This window comes from Schistocerca piceifrons, chromosome 3 (assembly GCF_021461385.2).
Source record: "Schistocerca piceifrons isolate TAMUIC-IGC-003096 chromosome 3, iqSchPice1.1, whole genome shotgun sequence".
In the NCBI taxonomy this organism is placed as follows: Eukaryota; Metazoa; Arthropoda; class Insecta; order Orthoptera; family Acrididae; genus Schistocerca; species Schistocerca piceifrons.
The window spans coordinates 484411933-484438937 of NC_060140.1; the positions used below are offsets into that span (position 1 = coordinate 484411933).

The 27005-nt window shown below is 38.2% G+C and overlaps 1 protein-coding gene across 3 annotated transcripts in view; it reads left to right on the plus strand.

Annotated features, from left to right (window-relative positions):
* The window catches only part of LOC124788426 (phospholipid-transporting ATPase VA), a 344887-nt gene that overhangs the window by 259079 nt on the left and 58803 nt on the right, over positions 1-27005 (plus strand). For 2 of the 3 annotated variants that reach the window (XM_047255695.1, XM_047255693.1), the window contains exons 7-10: positions 2363-2476; positions 10639-10749; positions 17010-17183; positions 22786-23203. In XM_047255695.1, the coding sequence (XP_047111651.1) occupies positions 2363-2476; positions 10639-10749; positions 17010-17183; positions 22786-23203 (817 nt within the window). The remainder of the gene's footprint in view (positions 1-2362; positions 2477-10638; positions 10750-17009; positions 17184-22785; positions 23204-27005) is intronic. The other variant, XM_047255696.1, reaches the window with a different exon arrangement.

The following is a 27005-nucleotide window of genomic DNA, read 5'->3' on the forward strand; positions in this document are numbered from 1 at the left end:
TGTATTTACATACTCATTTATAATTTACTGTTCAGTTGATTTACAAATAAATATTACAGTATTACAAATGAAACAATAAATGACTGTTTTCTTTACATTTCAGTGGTTATGTGTTCAAAATAGTTTAACAGGCACCGTCATTATCCTACTATTGGGCAATCAGGTCAACAGTACATATACAATAAAGATACATGTGCACACTCTTCTGGCACTGAATGAAAATTAACTGATACACATAAAATACTTATATTCATGTTTGACAATCACACAAGTGTGTAGCTGATCATTCCTTTGGTGAAATCTCATTCACAGACTCCTAAATAGACTAGAATCAGTGTTTCAAGAGAAATTGGCATAGTTTAGTTTTGTAAAGGCCTTCACTATCCCTTAAGTTATTAAGCTCAGTGGGAAGAAAGTTTAAAATGTGTGGACTGACATTGTTAGCATCTCTCAGCACCAGATACTAAATGTTGCTAATAAGGAAAGAAGAAGCTGTCTTTAGAGAATTTGGATTGAAATGGTAGAGAAACCAAACTTGCAGAAAGCAATGAACTTTGTATCATGAGTTTATTTTTTAACCATCACCTGCAGAGAAAATATGCCTAGAAAACACTTGCAGAAGGTAAGAGGTTACAGATTAACTTCACTTTCAGGCATTTGTTTAACAGTTATGCTGACGATTGTGGATCATATCTAGTATGTGATGTGGGAAGTGCCCACATATTGGTAATGATGAAACGTGAGCTAAAACGAAAGAAAATTGCCAAGGGAAACAGATAAAAATGGAATATAATAAACTTAAACAGACAATATAAAACGTTGGAGACTTTGGTAACTTCCATTAGAGACCGGTAGCTTAGAAGTAGAAGAAGAAAAAAAAATAGACTGGGAAACTAAAGGAAATGGTGGGCCAAAGAAGCAACCTAAAATTAATAATAAAGAAAACTCAAACAAATATGAAGACAAATATAAATATAAAATCATGAGGAACTGGACCAGCAGAGTGTCAAGATGTGCAAGGAGGAGGAATCTAATGAATCCTTTTGATGAGTTGCGGTGGTGTATGTGCATTATGAAAATCAAGTAAGTTCAGAGCGCGCGCGCGCGCACACACACACACACACACACACACACACACACACACACACACACACACACACACACAAATATTTCAGGATGTAAGTACTGTTGTTTGTTAGTAGGTTTAATATGGAGGGAAGTGTGTAGCTGGCATTCTCAGAGGATGATATCAAAGTCAAGGAAAGTGGCATGGGATTCGTAATGCACTTCTGCTAACTGGTCCTCAGGTTTTGATATTGAAGTTGGAATGTCCTTCACATCTGAACGAGAGACAGATTCACTGGGATTATTTTTTGCTAAAGCTGATTTCAAATTTTGTTTTTATGAGTACTGCTATTGCTGCAATGGAATACTAGTAACAAATTTCATTAAAGATTAGATGTATACGAGGCTCGTGTTAGTATTTTTACATTGTTAAACAGGTAAATGTGCAACACCTCCTCTCTTCCTCCTCTCCCCCCCCCCCCCCCGCCCCCCTCCCCCTTTTCCCTGTCCTCCACCCCCAACCAACCAACATGAATACATTGTACCTAATTACAGAGATCGTTACAACATTTTATCACAGTGGAATACAAACTGAAAAAACTGAGCTTAAATTCATAATATGACACTTGTAATTTAGTTCTCACTAGCATGTGCTCCCATGACTTAGAACAGTGTGTTGTATATGCTGATATTACATTTAGTAATGTACTTCTGCCTATAATTAAAGTCTCTTTGAAGCTGAGTGAGGGAGATAGATTGCGATGGAGATGAATAGTTTGTTAATTTTGCATAGCTGTTCTGAAGACCATGGGGTGATTACCAAGCATGATTTGTGTTTCAAGAGTTGGGATTTACCTTTCAGCAACAAATGGTAGTCTGTTGTATAAGTGACTAATGTTGAGTGATTTCACTAACTGCTTTTTATGTTTAAAATGGATGTCATGTTGATACACAAGCAAGTCTGGTGACAGAATATGTAATCCGGCTTTCTTAGTGGGAAGTCCTTTTTTATAGACCAATAAAATTCTGTTAAAACAAACCTGACTAACACACAGAATGTGACCCATGATAGTGTGGTTCTGTGACTTGAATTCTTTCTCACATCTTCACAGCCTGAGTGCATTTCTCTCCTTTTATTTCACCATTCCACCCATATTCTCTTTCAGTTGCTAAGTGACTAGCACTCCCTGTTCTGTATTATTGATTGCAAATATGTGTGACTATTCTTAAAATCAAACATCACAGGTAGAACAACAATGCATTCATTACTAAATCACTGCTGAACTTTTTTTTACAGGTTCAATACATTTTTTCAGATAAAACAGGAACACTCACTGAGAACAAGATGATATTTAGGCGTTGTACTGTTGGTGGCATAGATTACAATCATCCACCACCAGAAAACATTCAGGTATGTCACACAATGCCTTTTGTCTCTGTTTACTGTTATTACAGTCATAATCATGATATTACAAATGAAAATTAGAATTTTTACTGTTCATTTATTTTACCATTGACATCTTTGACCAAATGAGAATACATTAAGTAGAAACTTCTTAATCTTTCATCTTCTGTTTTGTTGAAGAGGTGGGGACATGAGCTAATGCACTGTTATTGCATAGAATAACATTTTATTCACATTATTTTGAAGCTAATTTCAACAATGTGTTCATCATTAGGCATGTGCTGTGCACCTAGAAAGTGTATATCTGCGTAATAATGGAATGCTGTGCACATCTCTTCAGGTTTCAGACATATTTCTTCCATATCTAATGGTGAAGTAATGTTAAGTGGTAACAGAAGAGCAAGTTACATACGTAGATATTCCTTGTATAGGATAGTAGAGGCATTGAGAAAACTGTACCATAATTTGATATAGTAAATTAACTGTGGACGATAACACACCCAAAAAAAGTAGAAGTAGTGGCTGGGTAGGTAATAAAAATGTAGATAGCTGTATCATGTGGAGCATTAACAACACACCATGTCCAGTAATTTTTCTGCACTTTCTGACATGAGTGAAGGATTGTGTCCATATCTTGTAACTATGACTCCTAGTCTTGAGGACTTTGAATACTTCATTTATGATGTGTTGTGTTGTTCCTATTATCCTATATGTTTGTTTTGGTGTATGCAAAAGATGTTCTCAAACAAAGAAGTTGCATTTTCAGAAATTCAAAAAGAAAACTTGATTAATCTGTACAAAAGTTCTGGCAAGAATATAAGTCTTCAGGAGCAAAAGGAGATCACTCACTGAAAAGCAGTAGTAGTGCTGAGTCATCGAGAGGCACACACAAAAAAGAAAAAAACTGGCTAGCTTTTGGAATAATCCATTCTTGACCTAGAGTACGCACATTCAAGTGCGCGCACGCCCAAACAAACACACACACACACACACACACACACACACACACACACACACACACACACACACACACACACGACACCAGCTCGAAACACAGCACTAAAGCTGCATTTCGATGGCGATGGGTGGGCTAGATTGAGATGGGAGCTGCAGCAGATTGGGTGGGTAGAGGGTGAGAGAGGCAGGAGGGAGAACGGAGAGGTTGGGGGTTAGTGGGTAGTGGCTCAGAGGGAGACGGCCAGCTTGTCACCTAGGAATGTGGAAGGGGGAGGAGTGGCAGGTGCAGAGGCTAGGCATGTGATGCTTGGGTGTCGGAGCCAGTGGGGAGCAGTGCATGCTGAAGGTTACACAGAGATTGAATTGGGAGGGGTGGTAGGATGGAGGAAGGGTAACTATTGGATGGAGGTTATGGGGACAGTCTGATATTATATGCTTATCTACAGGAAATGATAGCACGCCAGCCCAAAGGGCCAAGGTTTTTTATGACTTTTAGTATTTTATCCATCTTCAGCAACTATATTATTTATTGCTTCACTACTGCCCACAATAACAAATATCTTCAATCATTTGTTGATTACAAATGTTTTCCCAGTGGCATAGAAGTGTGGACTTGTGAAACCACTCTCAAAGGAAGCCACTGCCTCAACGTAGTTTCCAAAAACATCATAACACAACATTTCCTTCAGTAGGAGTAAAGGACTGATAAATGGACAAAGAAGAGGGATTACCTCATGTTTTTTAGATTTTAGCAAAGATATATTGTGGACTGAAAAATTTTGCTTGTCAAGCTTAGCAGACTAAATTTCTATCTAGGGTAGTGCTGTGGTTTTGCTCATGTGTCTTGGGCCATAAAGGAAACAAGTATGAGTAGTATCAGTCATCGTCCAGGGTTTGGTATTAGGTCTGAAATTCTTCCTAGTGTACATCACTCTACATCTACATTTACACGCATATTCCATGAGTCACCATATAGTTATGATGTAGGGTACCATGTTCCACTACTAGTTGAGAGTGAGGTAGGAAGACTATCTATGCGCCTCCGCACAAACCCTAATTTCTCTTATCCTAGTATTTGCGGTCCTTGTGGCAAATATATGTTGGAACTAGTAGAACTGTTCTGCAGTCAGCTGCGAGTGCCTGTTCCGTAAACTGTTTCAACAGTTACATGAATGCATGGTGTCTGTTCTTCTGGATATGTCTGAAAGTAGACACCACGTGGAACCTACAATTGCGATACGTATTGTGTTAATTGAAGGTGGAGGGGGGATAAAGGAAAGGAAAGGGAAGGAACTAATGATATTGGCTGGATTGGGACTTTATGCGGAGGTCGAATGTCACTGTGCATCCACACTGAAGTTTGTGGATTCATTGCCCATAGAGGTGAATCAATTACGCACAGTATCATTCGAACTCCAACAGAAATCTAAAATTAGCAAGCATGGAGGACATGGACAAGGACTAGGGATAGGTGGCACAAGATAGGAATTTGGATCAACTGGGGAGTGTGCTTAATAGTATGTGCGTTTGAGATAAACACTGTATCCGGATGGTGTAATGGTCAACACAAGTGCCAAGTAAGCAGGATATCCCGGGTTGGAATCCCGGTCCAGCACACATTTTCACTCATCACCACAATTTACATATATCCCAATAATGTTTCATAAAAAGATCATCTTTCCTCCAGGGATTCCCATATTCAAGAAACATATCTATAGCTCTCGCATGTTGTTTGAAAGTAATGTTAACAAATGACAGCATGCTCCTGAATTGCTTCAACGTCTTTGTTTAATTTGACATGGTGGGCACGCAAAACACTCGAGCAGTATTCAAGAATGGATCATGCAAATGTTATATATGCTGTCTCTTTTGTAGATGAGCTACACCTTCTTAAAAAAAATCAAGGTTAGCCATTCGCCTTCCCTGCTGATGTCCTTACGTGCTCTCTCCATCTCAAACTACTTTGGAATGTCACAACTATATATTTAATAATAGTGACTGTCAAGTGGCACCCAACTGTATACATCACAAGATTGTTTTTCCTACCCATCTGCATTAATTTAATATTTTTCTTCATTCTGAATAAGCTGTTGTTCATCACACATATAGAAATTCTCTTTGTCTTTCTGTATACTTCTACAGTCACACCATGACAATACCTTCCTGTCTACTACTACATCATCAGCAAACAGTCATATATAACTGCTCACCCAACCAGTCATGTCACTTATGTATGTAGAGAACAAGAGCGGTCCTATCACACTTCCCTCTCCTGCTTATAGCCTTGCGTCTAGTGAACGCTCGCCATTGAGGACACTATATTGTGTTTCATTACTTAAGAAGCCTTTGAGCCACTTACACATCTGTAAATCTATTCCATGTGCTCTGACCTGACATTTCATCGATTCTGTCTCACTATAAAATTTCCATGTGTTGTTATGGCCTCCAGTTACACTTGAGTTCAAAACCAATTAACTCATCGAGAATCTCAGTGCTAACATGTGTGCATTATCAAAATGGGCAAGCTTAATGGCTCTGATTTTATTAACTCATTTTACTGTAGCAGTTTGAATGGTTTTTATTTGTGTGTGTTTGTTACTCCTTTCCAATCATTGAAGTTATTTAGAGTCCATTCTTTTTACAACATGGCTTACTTGCATCAGCCACATCATTTGCAGAGTAGCCTGCATTTTGCTTTCCAGCTCACTAAAACAAAATGATTGTATAACATTATTGGCTGGGATATCCTATCAGAGGTTGTTCAACCACCTGGTGCAGGTGTTTATGGTTGATACCACTTTGGTGACTTGCCTGTTGGTAAAGACAAGATGAAATAATTAGGACAACACAAACACTCAGTCCATGAGAGAAGAAATTCTCCAGACCGACCGGGAATTGAACCTGGAACCAATGGTCTAAAGGCAACGACACTTGACTATGACCACGACTATGCACCACGCATTTAGCATAGTAATGTGTGATAGAAATACTGATTTAACTGAATATGCTAGACTGTATAAAATTATATTTAAAAGGGTTATCAAGGCAGCTGAACAATTAGCATATAACAGCATAATTTTAAACTATAAAAATAAGATAAAGGCATTTTAGGCAGTAAGTCAATATGAATTAAGTGTTGAAGTCTATCACAAAGAAATTTAAAAAATTAGCCTTGATGGAAATGGTATTGAGAGTCCAACTCAAATCTCGGAGTGCTTGCACAAGTCCATACATATTATAAAAATGAATGTATATATGTATGCAGCACTTGATTTGTAAGAAGAGAGGTTTCAGTATTGTGATCTTTGGGGGTGCAGGGGGGGGGGGGGGGGTTCTTTTTTTTAAACATTTAGACACCTTAAAATGTCCTTTATTCATTTTTTTATCTGAGGTACCAACTCAGAGTACAGTCATGTACTGTCACAAATGAAGCAATGTATGTATGTGTGCATGTTTCATACCTCGTCCTAAACCACTGCACCAATTTCAACCAGACTTGGTGCACATATCATTTACTGTCTGGAGAGCATCCTTGAGGGGATAAGAACCACCTACCTGTAAAAGGGTCACTGGTAGGGGTGAAAAAGGAGTGTAGCCCACAACACGCAAATACCCAGACTTTATTCATCCATTACTTGAGAATGAGAGTGCTTAGTAGCTTGCAACAAACTTACACATGATTTGAAACCTTTCTAAAACTTTTTATCTCTGATAACCTACACAAAATTTGCAGATTGTATTCATGGATGCCACTGAATGTACTTGAAAAGTATTTCATTGTATGACACACAGTTCAGGAGATACGATGTCATCGATATTGAGCTGCATAAAACTGAAACGGCATGATGAAATTCGATAGTGTTGTGGGTGAAATATGTACACAGTTATGTGTGAAATGTATTAAATGTGTGTGACATGTACGCTGGCAAAGCAGCAGCTAGAAAGCTTCTCCTAAACCCCTGGATCAGTTTCAAATGTGTTGGTACCAGCAAGCTGCTATTGGGGTGGGAGTGATAATGTGTAGAGGGAAAGGGGAGGAAGAGATAAACAGAGAGAAGGGGAGTAGCAGATGGACAGAGAGAGTGACAAGAGGAGAAAAACAGGGAGGGGTTGAGGTGGGGACAGAGGGGGGGGGGCAGGGGGGGGCGGGGGGGGGGGAAGACGAGATGAACAAGGAGGAGGTGCATGAACAAAGGGGATAGGAGGAGATGCACTAACAGAATTGTAATAAATGTATACCCGGGCAATGCCGGATACTTGGCTAGTTCCTTATACATGTAGCAAAGTCTGATGTCATTGTAACATATTATCACAACAAAATCAATCCCTTTGGTCTTCGTGAAAATTCCAAACATTGTACAAAATTTTAAAAAGTTTCCATGAAGGATGTATAAAATGGAATCTAAGAATTAAAAAACAAAAATTCTTCAGATTGGGATGGAATACCCAATAAAGTTATAAAATTAGTGCCCAGCATAAAATCACACGTACTAGTGCAAGTAATTAATCAATGTTTTGAAAAGGGCTCCTTCCCAGAAGTACTGATGTGTGCTGAAGTTAAATCACTTTTTAGGAAAGGATCAAGAGAAGCCATGAGAAATTATCATCCTGCCTCAGTTCTAGTAGTAATTGTAGTTCATTTTAGGAAGTTGCTAAAATCCAAAACTTCACTGGAAAATATTCCATTACCCCAACGGTTAGTTCAATTTTCAACTGGGGAAAAATACCGTGGATGCACTCAACAAGAACAATAAGGTTGCAGGAATCATCTGTGACATCACATAGACTTTAAATTCTGTAAACCACGCCTTGCTTGTATACAAATTTGACAAGTGTAGCATTAGGAGAAGTGCATTACAGTGACTTAAATCCTACTTATGGAACAGAAAGCAAAGTGTTAGCATTACTTTAAGTGAGGCAAAATATTACCCAGACTGAAAGATAATATCTCAAATTGTGCCTGAAGCCTTCACACTATGCCCAGTCTTGTTTGTTTTCTATGTTTTTGTTTTACCATTAAATATCAGTTATTCGTCACTTACATTTTGGATGATAGTTTTGTGTTGGTTGAAAAGCAGGATGCAGAAAAACTCCTTAATCAGTGATCAGTTTTCTCATTACCTTAGAAACTGGGTTTTTAGCTAAATGCGTAGAATCTTATTGTATCTGAGACTCGCATGATGCAGCTAAAATCCAGACATTCAAAATGTGAACAGATTTAAATGATCCTCAACAACTAGGGTAAAGAAGAAACTGACACAGTCAAATTCTGAGGATTAAATTTGGATAAAATTTGAACTCGCAGGCATACATTGATTACTTAGCTAACATATGCAGCAACTTTTATTTGCAGTGCAAGCATTACCAGCTGCAAATGACACAGACACGCAAAAGGTAGCACAGACAAGTTATTTTGACTCCATTAATTGGGTATGGTATTTTTTTGAGGGAGTGAGAGGGGGGGGGGGGGAAATCACTAATGTAGTGCAGATGCTAAAGACAGAGAGAAAAATAATTTGGAATATTTTCATTGCACATAGTAAACAACAGTATCACTCATTATTTAGGAACCTACTCATTTTAACTTCCCCATACAAATTTATGAATTTAACAATATCATGAAAAGGGTAGATTGCAGCTGCGTTCGAAGATAGCAGTTATGTGTGATTGGGTGTGCCTGCTTGTGGAAATGTATGTGTGTTTTCTTTCCTTTTCTGAAAAAGACTTTGGGTGAAAGCTCGGTGTGTAACAGTCTTTTCATTGTGCCTTTCTGCAACCCAGTGTGTCACCTTCACACTGAGTAGCAGTCTGTCCTTTTCATAATACTGATGATATTTGAACCTGGACTTTCCATTGTTGATTTATGAAATCATTATCTCTTTGTATAATTGACGGAAGCCAGTTTGTCCAAACACAATACAAGAAACAAATCTTCATGCTTCCTACCCACCACCTAAAACTGTAAGTCCTGGCTCATAAGGAGGGGATGAAGGTAGAATGAGCTGCAAAAAGCTTGTTACATATCCACTAAGTATACGTAGCTGTTGATAGAAATATCCTGTCAGTGTAGTATTAATTATTAATTTATTAATGTGAAAATTATTGCAACTGTATATTTCTGACTTGTCTCTGATATGCATATGAAATGGGTTTCAAATGTATGTAATGAGATGGTTAAACCCATTTCACAATTCATATTGGAATACATTTATCTGAATTGTGACTTCCACATGCAGTGTTTTTTATTGTTTATTTTGATGTATCTCATTCTGATTTAGGTTGGTAGTAACTTCATCTTGCAACTTTCTCTTATCTTTAGTGATAGTGCCTCATTTCCCTCCTTTGGTCATAGATGCTTCATAAATAGAAATAGCGTATTAAATCATTGCTGTCATAACCAGAGCTGTTAAATTTCAACATGTTTATATACAAACAGACTGCTTCACAAAATCCATAGAAATGTTCAGGAATCTCATCTACTGGTAACAAAGTATTAAATTTTTGGTTGTTTTATATGCAGTTGGTAGCAATATTTCTGACACAGTGGTTTAAATCCCCTTTTGTCCATCCTGATTTAGGTTTTTCATGATTTCCCTAACTCATTAATGCAGATGACAGTGTAATTCCTTTGAAAGATTGTGCCAGTTTCCTTCCCATTCCTTCTCCAATCTGAGCATGTGGTCTATGCCAGTCTTCCTTGCTCCCTCTCCTGACGCCAGTAACTAGATCAGATGATGCCATGATGTTTAGCACATTTGACACTGTTCTTTTAAGTTTCCTACTACTTATTTCTTGAGAACCAGATCCTGGGTTTATCTGCTTTAGCAGACTCATCAAATTGTGAGTGCAAATAATTTGGGCTTTGCATAAGCTTGCAAGTAAGCAGCAATTGCAATTGCGGTGCTACTGCTGTTGCTTTGCCCTTTTAATAATTCTGCTGCAAGTTTGTCTCCTTATTACCACTGTATAATCTTGAAATGTTTGTGATAAGCTTAATTTCATTTTATTCTATATTGGAATGTTATTACACTATAAATAAATTACCTGAGACAGTTTTTTATAGATCTTGACTGCAGGAAGCCAGAATACTAGTGCGTTTCACAGTGTGTTTCTCTTCTACTTACAACCACTGATTAGTGGCATCTGATTTTAAACCTTTAAGATATGCAGAAAGAGATTTGTTGAATTAATTGCACAATTCTTTCCCTAAGGTTCATCATGAAGAATTGAAGTTAAACTCAGTCAGAACTGGAGATAATCTAGTGGCACATGGCTACATATTAAGTGGGGAAGAACAGCATGTTTGTGGTATTCCACTAATGGTATGTCAGATTTTGGCAGAACATGGCAGTTGCTAGCTTCAGAAGTAGACTTCCCTGGTTTTGTGTGTGAGGGACCTAATCTATCATAAATCTGTGTATTAGATTGCATCTGTTGAAGAACCTTAGCAAAAATTAAACATAAAAAGCCATGAAGTAGAGTTAAAAAAACAAATCACAATCCAATAGTCACTAATGAATGCTGTAAATAAAAGAAGGAAAGTGGCAAGAGAAGGTGGCATAGAAATTCATGAATATCTGTGTGTGTGTGTGTGTGTGTGTGTGTGTGTGTGTGTGTGTGTGTGTGTGTGCTGTTTCTGCTTATTTAACTACAACTGAAATCTTACTGTAGATTCTCCATGGCAGTATTTACAAAACACAATTTGTGAGTAATGAATGGATATCATATGAATGAGTGTTGAGAGAGAGAGAGAGAGAGAGAGAGAGAGAGAGAGAGAGACTGCACTCACATGTCTATTAGTTTCTAGATGGCCACAGTTTTACTTTCATTATACCACATGCTCCTACCATTGCTCATTATAAAATCGTCTTTGTGCCCTTCACTGCTTCTGCTAATTTTATTATTGGAACTCATAACTCGAAAGCTGGTGTTTGGATTTGAGCATTTTTTTATGCTGATGTTTATATATCCTTACTCTTAAAACCTGACTTATTCATGGGTTCCTATGCCACATACTTGATCTTGTCTCTTCAACACTCATGTAAGTGTAAGAACTGCTTTGAAAGGTGCAGTTTTAACATTTATCCTGTCACAGTTCATGTAGATGCCAAATATGTCTCTAAAAATTATCAATACTCTACTTCATGAAGTTTCACTACTTTCCACCCACTATCAATCTTATTATTTATAACATAATATTGAGCTTCTGCTTCGTATGTATTGACAAGCTTGTTACTGACCAGAAAATGCCAGAATCTGTAGTACTTGAGAAATTTGTTCAAATGTGTAGTCTACTTTTATTATAGCTGCTTGGTTTTTTTGTTACTTACTAGTTACTGATTGTGAAATAATGCATGCCTGGTGTGAACATCAAAGTTTTCTTCCATTCCTGTACTAATTCATTATTGTAATTTTGGTAGACGCTTAACAGTACAAAGGTCATTAGAGCAGACAACTAGGATCATGATTCTGTGTGTTATTTAGTGGTATGCTTTTTAACTCACTGAAAGGTTATTCAAGACTTATAAATACTGCATGGTTAACATTCGTTATGATTCAGAAATAACTAAAAACAAATAGGATTATTTAGGCTAATTATTTGTGTCACTTTGCAAGTTTGGATGTACCTGCAGCTCTTATGCAAAAGATTTTGCCTTGAGTTAAAATAGACAACAAGAATCACAAAATACAGTAGTTACAGCAATGTTTATTGAGGTTCATTTATCCAGAACAGTCAGTTAATCAATGTGACGTAGTTGTCTGTTTCTATTTTTTTCCTTTAAATTTTTTAAAAAAGTATTTAGTTGGAATTGTTTTAAGATAGGTTATTTTGAAATTTGCTGTGGGTATAAGGCAACACAAATTTGACTGAGATAGTGTATGGCGTGGTTTGGATTTAGTGGCAGCACTTAGTATGTAGTTAAGTAATACAGAAAGATAAGTAGCCATCACTACCTCCTGTCAATTATGTGTAGGACCAAAAAACGAAAGGGTAGACAACAGAGAAAGAGGAGTAGCCAAACAGAGACTACAGGCACACCATATAGTCCATTGGAGCAGTCCCAGAGACTTTGAGACTTTCCACATTGGCATCAACTAGTGTGTAAAATATCAGTGCAGACACAGATTGCTTTGTCCATCTGAGTCTTTATTGCGTGCACATATTGTGGTTCATTGATGCCTATAGGACTCACATTAATGAAAATGATGTAACTATTTTACAACTGAATTGTGATGGTAAATGGAAAAAGACACATTATTTAATTATAGTGTGCACAGGAAGTAAACTTCAGTGTTGATTGGTCTCTAACTCTGGCACTGAGTTAATGACAAAGTAATTTATATTGAGAGCCCATATTTTATCTTTCTTGGGTTACTGAACTTGATACCCCCCTTTCTTGAACTTTATGGCTCCAGATTTATTTATTTATCTGCCCTAAAAATCAGAATATCATTATTGTAAATTAGACAGCAGTACAGCTTCTGTTTTCACATTTTACTGTTGTTTGATGGTGGTATTTTTTTGTAGATAGATCAAATATTTAGTTGTTAGTTCTAAATGTGCACTTCAATGTAGCACTTATGTGGAGGATGCTGGGAACAAAAGCTTATGATCAATTCATATTGCATTGGCTGCTGGGACAAGACTCACCTCCTTCTCTCATGGCATGTGTGTAATGGGTTAATGTTGTAGAAGTGACACTAAAGCAAGCATCACCTTAATGTTTGAGTAATCAAAAATGCAATTGTACTGCTGTGAAATAACTTATTGACGTGATTCTTAACATTGCTTATGGAAAGTATAAGCTGTTATTAGGTGGAAGTAAAAATATTTACGAGTGTAAATAATTCAGAGTGGCACAAAGTTAGCCAATTTTCACTAGAGAGGGGCCAATATAAAGTGTGTGATTAATGCTGTTTTACAACGTGAAGCATTCATCGTTCACCAGCCAAATTTATTTTCGTACAAACAACATACGTGATTCTGAGACAGTGTTCTAAATGAGAGATCACACTAGTAGTAATATATCCATATTTTCTGTTTCACTTTCTGCTTGACAAATATTTCAGCAGGGATATTAAACAAATTGCACTGTAAGACTCATAGAACCCTTTTTACTACTTTGAGAGACAGATTGGTGAGGAAGTTGTGTGAAAATGAACCAACTGCCTGAGTCACCAATGAGACAGAAATATCAAAATGTGGTGAACATTCCTTTGTCTTTGTAAACTGATGCATCCTTAGAGAGATACCTGTTACAATTCGCTCGGTAAACAAAAGTCCGGCAGTATGTCTTAAGATACTGTGGTTAGAGGAACTGGCACTCAGATGTGACACAACCACATTGACAGGGTGAAATGCTACACATGTGTTTGCACTTTCTTTGCCTTCAAATAATAAAATATATTGGAATGCAGTACATCAGGAATGCTATTTAGTATCAACTACAGATCAACAAGTTGTTGATCTTGATGTTGTAAGTCTTATACTTACAAATTATAAGATACGCAGATTAACCTCTTACCCTACCCCCTATCAGCTGATTAGTTTGGCCATAGTAAGCAAGATGGTCAATCGTGTTGAATCACTGTTTAGCCATGTACTCGAACCTGTGCAAAATGTATGCATCATATGACGTGTATTTCGGTGCAATGGAAGGAACTGCAAAGTAATAAACTATGTGTGGGCACAACCAATAATTTTAAGATGTCTAGGGAGTAAATATGATACATTCATCAATAAACGTAAATGATTTATTTGCAAGTGGATAATTTAGGAGTAACAATTTATAATTTAATAGTCAGTTTACATTAGTTATGCTTTGGAAACACCTGTAGAAAATTAGTAATTTTTAACTGTATGATAGTTTTCAAAACATTGAGGTGCATATTACACAACTTAACAGTTTTTGCATTACCATACCTTTTTTTAAACTTAAGGTAGTATGTTTTGAATAATGCTTCTGCTCTTTAAAGTTCATAATCAGTGCAATTCTGGTTCGTTTTCATTTGTTTTTGTTGTAAATACTGCATGGACTAAAATCATAACATGGAACCCTGCTATTGTATGATCATAGCAAACAGTACCAGTCATTCCCTGTAGTAATCAACAATACATTTCAATCTGAAAGTAAGGTTTCATTGACTTCTGTTTTGCTCAGTCATTTCTGCACTTCTGTCTTTTGTAGAAATAATATAGACGTCCCGTTTGCTTCCACTTCTATGCTAATATGTTATTGCAGCTTGTCTTGTGCATTCCACTTGTATAAAAAAATATTTTCTTTAACGAAATCTTCTGCCTTTTTTTCAATTAAAATATACTGTCCTAAGGACAGTTGTTCCACTTGCAAGTAAAGTTACAACCAGACTAACAGTTGTTGTGAATAATAACAATTATCGGTATACAAAGTGCGTATTTTATTTAATATTGACTTTGGCAAATCCATCACAACAATTTCAGGTGAATTATAATAGAGATCTGTTTTATCATTTCCTGAATATATTTTAAAATTAAAGCAATAGCCCAATGCTGATTCACACAGCTATTACAGTTATATCCCAAATCCTACCCTCTTCATGGGATTAAGTTGTGTTTAAGACATACATCCCTTAAATTTCATTGACAATTCATCAGTTGCCATGTTCTCTTCCATTATATATACTTCTTACAGTTTATTTAAATGGTTTATCATAGGCCTGACTTAACATAATTTATCCATCTTTCCAATCATATCTAATTTAATTGGATAGATAAAAAATCTACTCACCAAGTGGCAGCAGAACACACATGTAAAAGGAGGTTACAATTAGGCAAGCTTTCGGAGCCAGCGGCTCCTTGTTCAGGCAGAAGGGTTGAAGGGGAAGGAAGAGGGATGAAGGAAAAGCACTGGAGAGGCTGAGAAAAGGGGTAGATTTTGAGAAAGTCGCCCAGAACTGTGGGTCAGAGGAGGCTTTCCCAAAATCTACCCTTTTCCTAGACCTCTTCAGTCTTTTTCCTTCACCCCTCTTCCTTCTCCTTCAACTCTTCTGCCTGAAGGAGGAGCCACTGGCTCTGAAAGATAGCCAGTTATGATGGCTATTTCAGATTAGTACATCTGAATATTTGAGCCACTATTAGGCTTAATAAAAAGTACATTTTAATTTAATTTCAGTTGACAGGGATCCATGTCTCATCAATTTTCCTTTTTGTATTTTCATTGATCATTGTTTGTTCAGCATGTCGATTTGCTGCTGTGACAGTACTATCCTAAAACAAAGTGCAGTGTTGAACATTATAAAAAAGTGTTGACTCTTTTGTATGTCCATGTAACTGCTCTACTACTGGTGCTCTTGTACCCAGAGTCTTGTGTATTCCCTTATTTTGGCTTGTTATTTTCTTCTTTCCTAATCTGTTACTTCGATGATTGATCACAGATAGTGTCTTCATCATCAGTGTAATCTTCACTGGTTAATCTTCTAGGATGATTTCGTATAAGAAACACAACAACCATACCATGAGTCTCATTATTGGCACGATCTACAAAATCACAACACACTTATCACTTGCTGCATCATTGTTATATGTCCTTTCTACTGGCGCAGTAGGTGTATTGCTTGTGAGCACAATGAAGAGATTCGTGTAATTGAAGGAAGTGAATATCGATATCTTTTGAACCAAGAGTCCAACTCGTGCTCTTGCCATTTGTTCTGAGTGATGCACCATGAACCAGTCTCATCTTGTTTAAGTGTGATCCACACAAAATACCACAAGGCAGGCTCATGCTTATTATTTATGGCCCAACTTCTTTACCATGAGTCTTGCCCATGCTTGAAGACCAAGGTATTAAATGAGAGTTATCTTTATTGGAAGACAGAAAACAGAATAAGGTCTACCTTAGTTTACAGAAATGTTGTATGTGAGGGGCTTTCTAGTTTATCAGAGCAGAGATATATAGTGACTTTGAAAGTGACAAGTTTACGACATCTGTTGCTCTGGGAAAACAGCTGTAAAAACTCATTTCATATATTTTGTAGTATATATTATTTATGCTGATATGGTAAGTTTTGTGTCTGTGTGGATGATATTTGATGCTAGATTTTTGTATCTTCAGCTGTATATTCTTACATTAATTTGTCAAAAATATTTACCTGAAGATGCTGAAGCCAAAGCTATGTGTGCCATCTTAACTTCAAAATGCACTCATTTACCCGTGAAATGCTAATAGCCTAATACAGGTTATTTTGAAAGTGAACAGAAAACAATAAATAATGTAGCTTACTATTTTAGTTCCCGGTTTTATTAATGACTGTTCTTTTCACTGCTATCAATATAATATGTAACATTAATGTTGCTATCTTTCTTGTGAAATTGTATTAGCATACATTGTTTTTTTTTTTTCTTTCTCTTTTAATTACAGTGATAAAATTTAGAGGAACACCACATGGTATGTGTATGCTTTGATAAGTGTACTAAGTTTATCTTCCATTATATTTTACTCTCTGTTTTACTGTCTCACAGGAAGGAATTATAGCAACATTCTTTTTTATTGCCTCAGCAACACAAAAATGTCATTTTAGTTTACATGAGCATTTTGGTCTACAGAAATTAAAAACACGGCCTGGTGTTCCTTTGCCACTGCTTGTCAACCCACGTCTCCAGGAGGAGCTCGAAGCAGGTGCTCGACCCTCAGTGCACAGCCAAAGACTGCAAGAATTCCTTCTGCTACTTGCTGTTTGCAACACAGTTGTTGTTTCCCAGCATCCTCACCATGACATTGTAAGAGCTCTTTTAAAACATTATAAGAATACATTATTTGGGAAGTAAAGTGATGAATTTATAGTAAATTTATGACTTGTGAATCTGCAGATACAGGTATATGTTTATTGTCCTGTTACTGAGTGAAGTGGTGCATTGGTTAGAACAATAGATCCACATTTGAGAAGATGAGAATTCAAATCCCTGTCTGGCCATCATTTCTGTGATTTTCCTAAATTGCTCAGGCAGATGCCAGGGTGGTCCCTGATTCTCCTCCGTAATCCAAGCTTGTTCTCCATATGTAATAACCTCACTGTCAGCAGGACATTAAACACTAATCTTCCTCACTTCTTTCTGCCCTTTATTTTTCTGCTAAATTACTTACACTGTTCTTCACTTACACTTAGTGGCAGCTGAAGGTGACATGGTACTTACGAATCATATCTTAAGGAGAAACAAGAGCTTTGCATTTGCATAAAAATGTATCTGGATTAATCATATCACAAGCACTACCATGACTATTCATGTTAGATTTGTCCTGCACAACACTGTTACTTGAGCCCTTCCAATTGTGTGAGTTTATGACCACCGTATCAAATGTGGGAATCTCAGTTGTTTTATAGTCTTATGACATCATGGTGCTTAAAATTGTTTTCCTTTGTCAGGTCCACATACAGTTGGATATCTGCTGAAAGCATAACTACAGGCTTTCATGTAAAATTGTTCATTGGCTAGTGTTGTTTTGGTATTAGGTTTTTGCTGTCTGACTTAGAGTTCAAATGTTACATAGCTTAGAAATCTAAACATTGCAGATTGGCAATGAATTTTAGTTTAATTAATTACTGCTTTTGAAGATCTATGATGAGATTTAAACTGTTAATTGAAATACCAATTACAACTTAATGTTTACTTGATGATCTCCATAGCAGAACTAAATCTTTCGCATATCGCAATATTTGGCACATTTGAGAGGGGGTGGGGGACATTACTTCAGTAGTAGTATTTAAAAAAATTACGTTGCACTGATCAGATGGAGATACACTGTTATCTCTCTGGTTTGAGTGAATTCTCAGTACTCAACGATTACAAAGACTTGCACGTGAAACATAAACTTATTTTTATTTGACAACAAAAATAAAATTAATTACTCCTTGCTAAAGCCATGCTCACCTTAAACCTGTATCAAAGAAAGATTCTTATTCATCCATTCCTTATATACATGACATGAGTATTAACTTTGTTATTAAAATTGGCATTTGTTATGACATAAAATTTCGGAGGTTTTGTCATCCCTGGTGATCCTCCCCCTTCAACATGAGACTGATACCTTTTTAGTTTAGTAGTAACAATTAAATGACTATCACACAAAACCAAAACAAAGTATATTAGGTTAAGATTGTTGTTGCAACTCAACTGTCTTTTGCAATGGAGAAGTATTGTTGGTTGTAGAATGAAATTTTCACTCTATAGCAGAGTGTGCGCTGATATGAAACTTCCTGGCAGATGACAATCTGGAGAGACTACATCTTGTTGTCAGATAAAGTTTTGAGTTTCATCTTCTAATGGGGTAAAGAGCCATTCTTGCATCTTATCCAGAAAAGCCACCTGTGTTACAATAGTTTCAGAAGGGAAAAAAAAATAAAATTATCCATACACTTAACTTCAGCACACAGTACAGGAAACATTTAATTTTGGTGAATCTCTTTGATATTGTACAGGTTCATGAGGATGTTCTGACTACCAGGTATGAAAATTATGGGTGTTTACCTTTCCACTCAGATGAAAAGTTACCTCATCATTGAACACCACACAGTCAAGGAAATCATCTTTCCGCAGCAAAACTTGACACCATAGTCAATTGGTTTTATAGCGTGCACCAACTGTAACTGGTATGGTCGGGTGTGTGAACATTTTCTTAAAAACTTTCGCACTGTTATCTTTGCAACTGAAGTTTAAGACTTGGTTTCCAAAAACAACTTTTTAGGACTTCAGAGGTAAAATGCTCTGATGCAGTTGACATCCTCTTCAGACGCTTTTTGTTGTCACATGCTTTTCCATTTACATACACATACAATCATTTTTAATTGACTCGCACCTGTGCTTATTTAAAACTGTTTGAGTTTGCACCTTGAAAATGTTAGCCATCACTAGGTTGATGTGTACTTACTTTCCCTTCCTTCATTTGTGCGCAACTCACAACAAATGCAGATACCATAGAACTGTGCCATGGTTTAAGAAAGAAACTAAATCCATGTAGATAAATATATAAGCCTGTGTATTTAAATTTGCCCTTCCTAATTTTCAAACTGCTTGAGTGCAGTTCTTAGATAAACTTAATACTGATATAGTAAATAATTAACTAAGGAATAAAATTAACAACCCATTGAATAGTGGAGGCCTTGAGTTTGTCACAAGACTGAGAGCTTTGCTAGCTTTCGGATGCCATTTTTTCATGCTAGAGTACACATACATGCCTCCTCCCCCTCCCCTCCCCCCTCCCCCCACCCAACATTGCCCCTTCCCACACACACACATGCACACTTGCATGGCTATAATGTGCAGGCTCAGTGCACTGTGTTGGAACGTCAGAGTCATTTGGAAGCTGTCAGAGTGCCTTTTGCAAATCAGCACCCCTGCTGTTTGGGGAGTTGTTACGTTTACTCCTTAAGTTACAGACTTGATACCATTTTATAAGAGATTTTAAAATCACTCCCTGTTTGTGTAAACTCGCATATACACTTTAGCTAAACTTCTATCCCTGTGCTCCAGTTAGAATTATCGAAAACTATGAAGTATTTGTTATATTGGAAATTTTGACACATCTTTCATAATCTGTACTATTCTTCCCTCGTACCTACACAGTAGCAGAATGACTTTTGTCATTGTAACACAGATGTCTTTATTTGTTCGTTGTTGCATGATAATGAAAAGCACTCAACCTCAGTACTTTTGCACAGATCCAAAAGTGTGGCTATGAAATTAACTTGTCATTTCACAGAAGAGATAAGGCCAAGTACAGACTCAGAAAATGTGGAGGTGCACACACTTTTAGTATAATTGCGGTTGACAGTTTTAAAGAACTAACTTCACAGTTTGTAAAGCTATTTTCTCCTTTATTGCTGAAGGTAATCGGGCATCTAAGGCTTAAACATTCAAACCTGCACAGTCCATTTCAACCTGCACAGTTCATCTCATTTATATCTGTCATCTGCCAAGAGAATTTAAAGGCAGATATCCTCTTAAATAATACTGATTTTCATTTGATTGCTGATTAGTGAAAACCATTAAGAGTATCAGTGAAATATGATCCCCTTGCTCAAAACTGCTTACACTAAAAATAGCCCTCTTATGCATAGTGTTTAACCACAGCGGCTACAATCTTCCAGGAGAGATAAAGTATGCCTAGATGATACAAAATCACCTAGCAGTGCATGGTCACGGTAGTGATGACAAAGAGAAAGGAGAAAGGACATGAACAGGGTGAGAAAACATGTGTATTGTGCTTGGTACAGCTAAAATGCTGGGATAGCTTTGGCTGATGTACGTGATAGATGGCTCTATGTACACAACAACATCAGGTGGGTGCAGCATGTGCACAGTCATTGTGGCTGTGCTCATTCCTGCTGACGTAGTGGAAGTGGGATGGCACATTGCATGAATGCAGACCTTGGTGATACGCATCTGGCATATGGAGCCACTGATTGCAGTGGACGAGGCACACAACTCTATGCACCTATATCACACCCAGTGTTGTGCAGTTACTGGACAGGATGATTTTACTCCATTAGGTGCACAGCGGTACTTACAGGTGCGCACAACAGTTCCTTGTTTGCCAGCCACCATTTTCTTCACCGATGAGGCGACCTTCTTGCGGGAGGGAATGTTCGACCCACATAACACCCATTTATGGTCAGAGGAGAACCCACATACAAGAAGAACCCAAGCAGCCCAGAGACAGTTTTCAGTTAATGTATTGACCAGCATTGTCTGATGTCACCCTGTCAGGCGATACTTGTTTTCTCAACATTTGAAAGCTGCAACCTGTTGTATCGAGCAAAAGTCCACTTATTGGTCCAACTGTGGCTTTTTTTCTTTGCTCTGGGAAGAGACTGAGTGGGTACTATAAATATAAAATATGAATCACTTTATTACAACAAAGATAAGAAGAATTACTTAACTATGTACAATCCATTTCCACAGGAATGTCATGAGTATTCACAACTGTCTCTGAACATTAACTTTTCACTTGATTCAAACAAATAACAACTGTCTCACTCAGAGTACATGTAACAATAACTTTCACTTACTGTTGTGCCTAAGACATTGATTACACTGCCGCCCTTCTAGAAGATGATGCTGTCGATCCAGACTGGTCTGAGCGGTCTTGTGCTCAGCCATAAGTGGAAGATCTAATGCAGCGGTTTAGCGAAACATTTCTGGGCATGGCTATGCCAGTGTCATTAGTTTGTTGATGCAGCTTGCAATGACTAATCTTTTGTTGTAGTGACATTGTGAGGTACTAATCTGGCATTGGCAGTTCATTCTTTGGGTGACATGACACAATGTAGCTCATCTTTCTTCAGCAAATATTGCTGCAGCTATTGGACAGTATATGTGTGTATACCGGATGCAGTGAGTCATGCCTCAAGGTTTCAGCATGATGAAGCCCTCTCACATTACAGCCTTGATGTGCATCACCACCTGAATGCAACATGTTGTCAACATTGGATTGGCCAGCAAGACTGCCAGAGCTCATTTGCCTTGACTACTACCTCTGGGGATACATCAAGACACTGGTGTATGAATCCCCCATTAACAGTGCTGAGGAACTTGCTGCACAAATCATTGCAGCTGCTAGGGAAGTCCGAGATACATATGGTATTTTCCAGATCTTCTATGCGCTGGAGATGTGAGGCCTGCATCACAGTCGGGGGCAGTAATTTCGAACACCTTCTGTGATGATGATCTTCATGTGTTTTAGTTCTTATTTTGTGGTTTCTCCTGGTTAATAAACATGTTTTCTCACCCTGTTCCATGTCCTCCCTTTGTTGTGTTTTGTGTCATCACTACTATGCCAGAAAAGTGTTTCTGACCATGCATTGCTATGTGATTTTCTAGTCTTGTAGATGTACTCTCTCACTTCTGAAAATTTGTAACACAGTGCTGAAACACCCTGTATAATAGAACAATATATGATAACAAATATTTTATTTTCCTTTAGCCCAGTCCATGTAAGCCTATAAACACTGGTAAATGGTGCCCAATTTTAACTTAAAATAACTGGAAAAGTAACATTAGTTCAACTTAGCCCTTTTAAGAGCTCATTCAATGGTTGCTACACTGAAAACAGAAATCAGCACTAACACAAGTGACTCTGCAAAATGATGGTGTATTCTGTTCTGCTACAGTGTTATTTCTTAAGTATTAAATATCAATATATTAATATTCAGTGTAAGACATTTTGCTCTATGTAAGTTTAAGAAATGTGCATAATTTTTATTGCAAGAAATATAAGTATGGAAATATAATGAAAAAATGCCATTTTACTTCTACATATCCCTTTAACGGAAACCTTTTTTAATTTTGTATACTTCCAGATAAACTCTTATTTTCTGTTTTTCAGATGAATGCAAGTGGTGTGATAGAACAAACGGCAGACTCCCTGCCTGGCCGTGTTGTACCTACTTCAGTTCCTACATCTGTGCCTGTGACAGGATGTCTTCCACGAGTTGATACAGCACCTGCACAGTACACATTACTGAGTGAATCGAGGTCCGTGACACCTTCACCTCCACCTCAGCCTTGCTCCATGGCCACTGCTTCTCCTCTTAGCTCATCGCCAGGAAGCAGGCCAAAAGTTCTTGGTGTGCCATCTTTGCTTGTTGTACGTAGAGCAACCACTCCAACACCATCACCCTGTGAACTGAAGCCTATATTTGAAGCAGAAAGTCCTGATGAACTGGCACTCGTGGATGCTGCGTACAGTTATGGTTGCCGTTTAGTGAAGAGATCTCCCCAGGTTGCAACTGTTTCTATGCCAGGTGGGGCTTAATGATAAACTGTCTCTTATAATTCAAACTGCAGGTTCGGGATTGATTGTGCCATTCAGGTTGAGGATAAATCCTAATGGTTATATAGAGGCAGACAGTTCCAGCTTACATTGTTCTAAATTTGAATATGAAAAATAAATAGCGTAACATGTGAAAAAATTAGCAGTAACTGTGACAAAGCAGTGTTAAATAAAAATCACATCTTTTTTACATATTATAACTCCCCCCCCCTCATCTTTTCTGAACAGCTTTTTCACTTGCGTGCATCACTTACTCGTGGGTTACTTAGCACATTACGTATCACTAACCTGTCATTTCTTCCGATTTTTGTGAGTTTGTCTATAATTATTTACTTGTGCTGTCTATTCTGTTTATTTCTTCTTCATATTGTAATTTTTGTGCATTATGTTTTTGGTATCTTTATTGAAAATCATAGTTCAGATGCTTCCAATTTCTTCTTAAAATTTCTTGAGGTACATAATTAACTTTTTTGTAATGCTTCAGACATAAACATTCAGGAACATCATCTTTAACGTCTGTGTTAGATATTGGGTCCTTTCGTGAAGAAAGCTTTCTTTTGACTAATCACACAGCTTAAGATGTCTTGCTTTCTTTGACTATCTTGTGTATTGTTGTGCGTGACAAGTGTCTCTGGTCACTGAGGCTGCACTGCAGATTATAACTTCGTTTGATGGGAGAAACAATCTGGTGTTGGTGATGGTAGTAAGGAGGAGACTGGGGTGGGGAGGGTGAGGGATAGCAGAGAAGGGGTTCTGATTGTGGGAGTATCAAAGATGTGGTGGGGACAAGGTAGGGCTGCTAGTTGGCAAGTTGTTGGAATACAAGGCTGTGTAGTGTTGGAGAGGGAGCAGGTAAGGGGATACATAGGTGAAGGACAAGGACTAGCAAATGTAGAGGCCAGTGGGGGGAGGGTTTACAGGAATGAAGGATATTATTGCAGGGGGAGTTCCCATCTGCACAGTTCACAAAAGCTTCTCTTGGTAGAAAGGATTTCGATGGTACAGGCTGTGAAGCAGTCATTTGTGAATCCTGTTGCGTTAGGCAGCATGTTCAGCAACTGGGTGGTTCAGCTATCCTCTGACTGCAGTGTGTTGGTGGTGATTCATAGGGACAGATGGCTTGCTAGTTACATCCACTTAGGAAGCAACAAAGTGGTTGCAGTTTAGTTTGTTCCTCACTTGACTGCTTTCACAGATAGCCCTGACTGGGCTGGACTGGAGTAGATGGCAGTGGAAGGATTTATGAAACATGTCTTGCATCTAGGACTGTTCCCGAGAGATGAGACATGAGGCAAGAGATTGAGAGCAGGGATAGAGTAAGGATGGTAAAGAGTACTGCATAGGTTCAGTGAGTGGAGGAATACCACTGTTGGAAGAGTGGAAAGGATAGTGGGTAGGATATTCTGAATTTCAGAGCACGACAATAGGTAGTCAAAACCACGTCAGAGAAGGTGCTTCAGTTGCTCCAGAGCTGAGTGCTCAGTCACGAGGGGAGTGTTCCTTTTGTGGGCAGAGGGTGGGTATGTGTGAGTTGGTACATGAGTGGAAAGACAAGGCGTTAGATTTGTTTCTATATAAGGTTGTGAGGGTGATTTTGATAGATGAATGTCTCCCGCCTCCTGGTATATTTGGAAAGGAACTGCTTGTCACTACAGATGTGATGGCTGCATGCAATGGACTTTGTGGTTTGGAATTGGGGCAGCTGTTGAAACGGGGGTGTTACTGGTGACTAGTAGATGTGATGCAGAGGGAGGTAGTGATGTAGTCATCCTTGAGGTGGAGGTCATCGTCAAGGAAGGTGGCTTGCTGGGTTGAGAAGGACCAGTTGAAGTGAATGGGGGAGTTGTTAAGGTTCTGTAGGAATATGGATGTCATTAATGAATCAGAACTAGGTGAGGGATTTAGGATTCTGGGTGATTAGGAAGGATTTTTCTAGAAGAGCCATGAATAGGTTGGTGTAGGATGCTGGCATGCGGGTACCCATTCCCTAAACACAGATTTGTTTGTAGGTGATTTCTTCAAAGGACGTGGAAGTGTGGGTAAGGGTATAATTGGAGATGATGACCAGGAAGGAGATTCTGTGTTTGGATCCTGTCAAATGTTGGGAAAGGTAGTCCTCAGTAGTGGCAAGACGATGGGCTTTGCTGATGTTAGGGTAGAGGGAAGTGGCATCAATTGTGACAAGTAGGGTGCAGTATGATAAAGTACAGGAACTGTGAAGAGTCAGTGGAGGAGATGGTTGGTGTCTTTTATATAATAGGGCAGGTTTCTTGTAATAGGCTGAAGGTGTTAGTCCATGAGATCTAAGATTCTCTTAGGGGGGAGGGGGGGGGGGGGCACGGTAACTAGCCCCTATGGGACATTCTGGGTGGTTGGTTTATGGACATAGGAAGCATGTAGACAGTGCGAATGTGGGGAGTAGTAAGGGTGAGGAAAGACAGACCCAGGGGAGAGGTTCCTTCCTTCTACTTGCTTCCTGAGGTCCATAAATCCAACCAGCCAAGATGCCCCATTGTTGCCAATGTGATCACTAGTCTTCTTTCCCTTCCCCTTCCTTCCATTCTTGCCCCCCCCCCCCCCTTAACATCCTAACTGTACCTAACAGCCCTACCCTAACCCTGCCATGTCTCTGCACACTACCCTGCTATCCCTCCCTGTCTCTGCCCAAGTCTCCTCCTCTCCTCCCCCAAGTCTCCTCCTCTCCTCCCATCACCCATGCCAGATTGCGTCTCCCATCAGAAGCAGCTTCAGTCCACAGTCTGGTCACAGTGGCCAGAGACATTGATCACGTGTGTGTGAATTGTGCTTGTGTGAATGTGTCTGTGTTTTCTACTTCAGAAGAAGGCCTTTTGGGCAAAGGTTTAAATATACAGCAATCTTTTTGTTGTGTCTGCCTGTGACTCTGTGTCTCCTCTATATGGTGAGTAGTAGTCTATCATTTTCATAAGACTGTTATTACTCTGTCCTGGACTTCCAGTTGTTTGATAATGTTGTTTCTTAAGGTGAGTTTACACTGAGGTCAAAACATGTTCTGCAACATTGTTTGCGACTGGTACCAGACTACCAATGATGGCAACACAAAATCAGTGTTCCGTGACTGTGGATATAAATCAAAGGAATATTGTTTGTGGCTTGTTACCACTAATGCCACTATACATCACTAGTGTTTGATTTTGCTCTGTCTGTAGTGTTATGTGTTGTTTTTCCATGTATTCCTTTACAAAATGGAGTGGACAAGAATAAAAATTTATGAACTTGTCACATTCTATGAGGCAGAGAACTGCCTCTGTAATGTTCAAGATCATAGTTATAAAAATATTAAACAGAAACATGACTATCTACAAAAATTGCTGTAACAATAACAATAATAATAATAATCTTGAACCCTATGTCCGCCCACAATGGTAACGACACTGCTAGCCAACTGGAAAATGATTTAAATCCAAATAGAGGTGTTTTGCAGGATATGCTTCCTGCAACCACCCTAGAAGGAAAACAAAGACAGAGGATGAGATGGTCAGATGAAGTTAATCAACACCTCATTTTTCTGTTATTACCAAGCAACAAACCTAGGAACTGGATACAGATCACAAGTATACACAACATTTATTATCAGATACCCAGAATTAAAATTTTTAACAGAACAACGACTAGCTGATCAGATCCGTGTAATAATAAAAAATAACAGGATACCCCAGTCCGAATTAGAAAACATCAAACAAGAAGTACAACAAATACTGGAACAAAATAATGTGCAATCAGAAGAAGAAGAA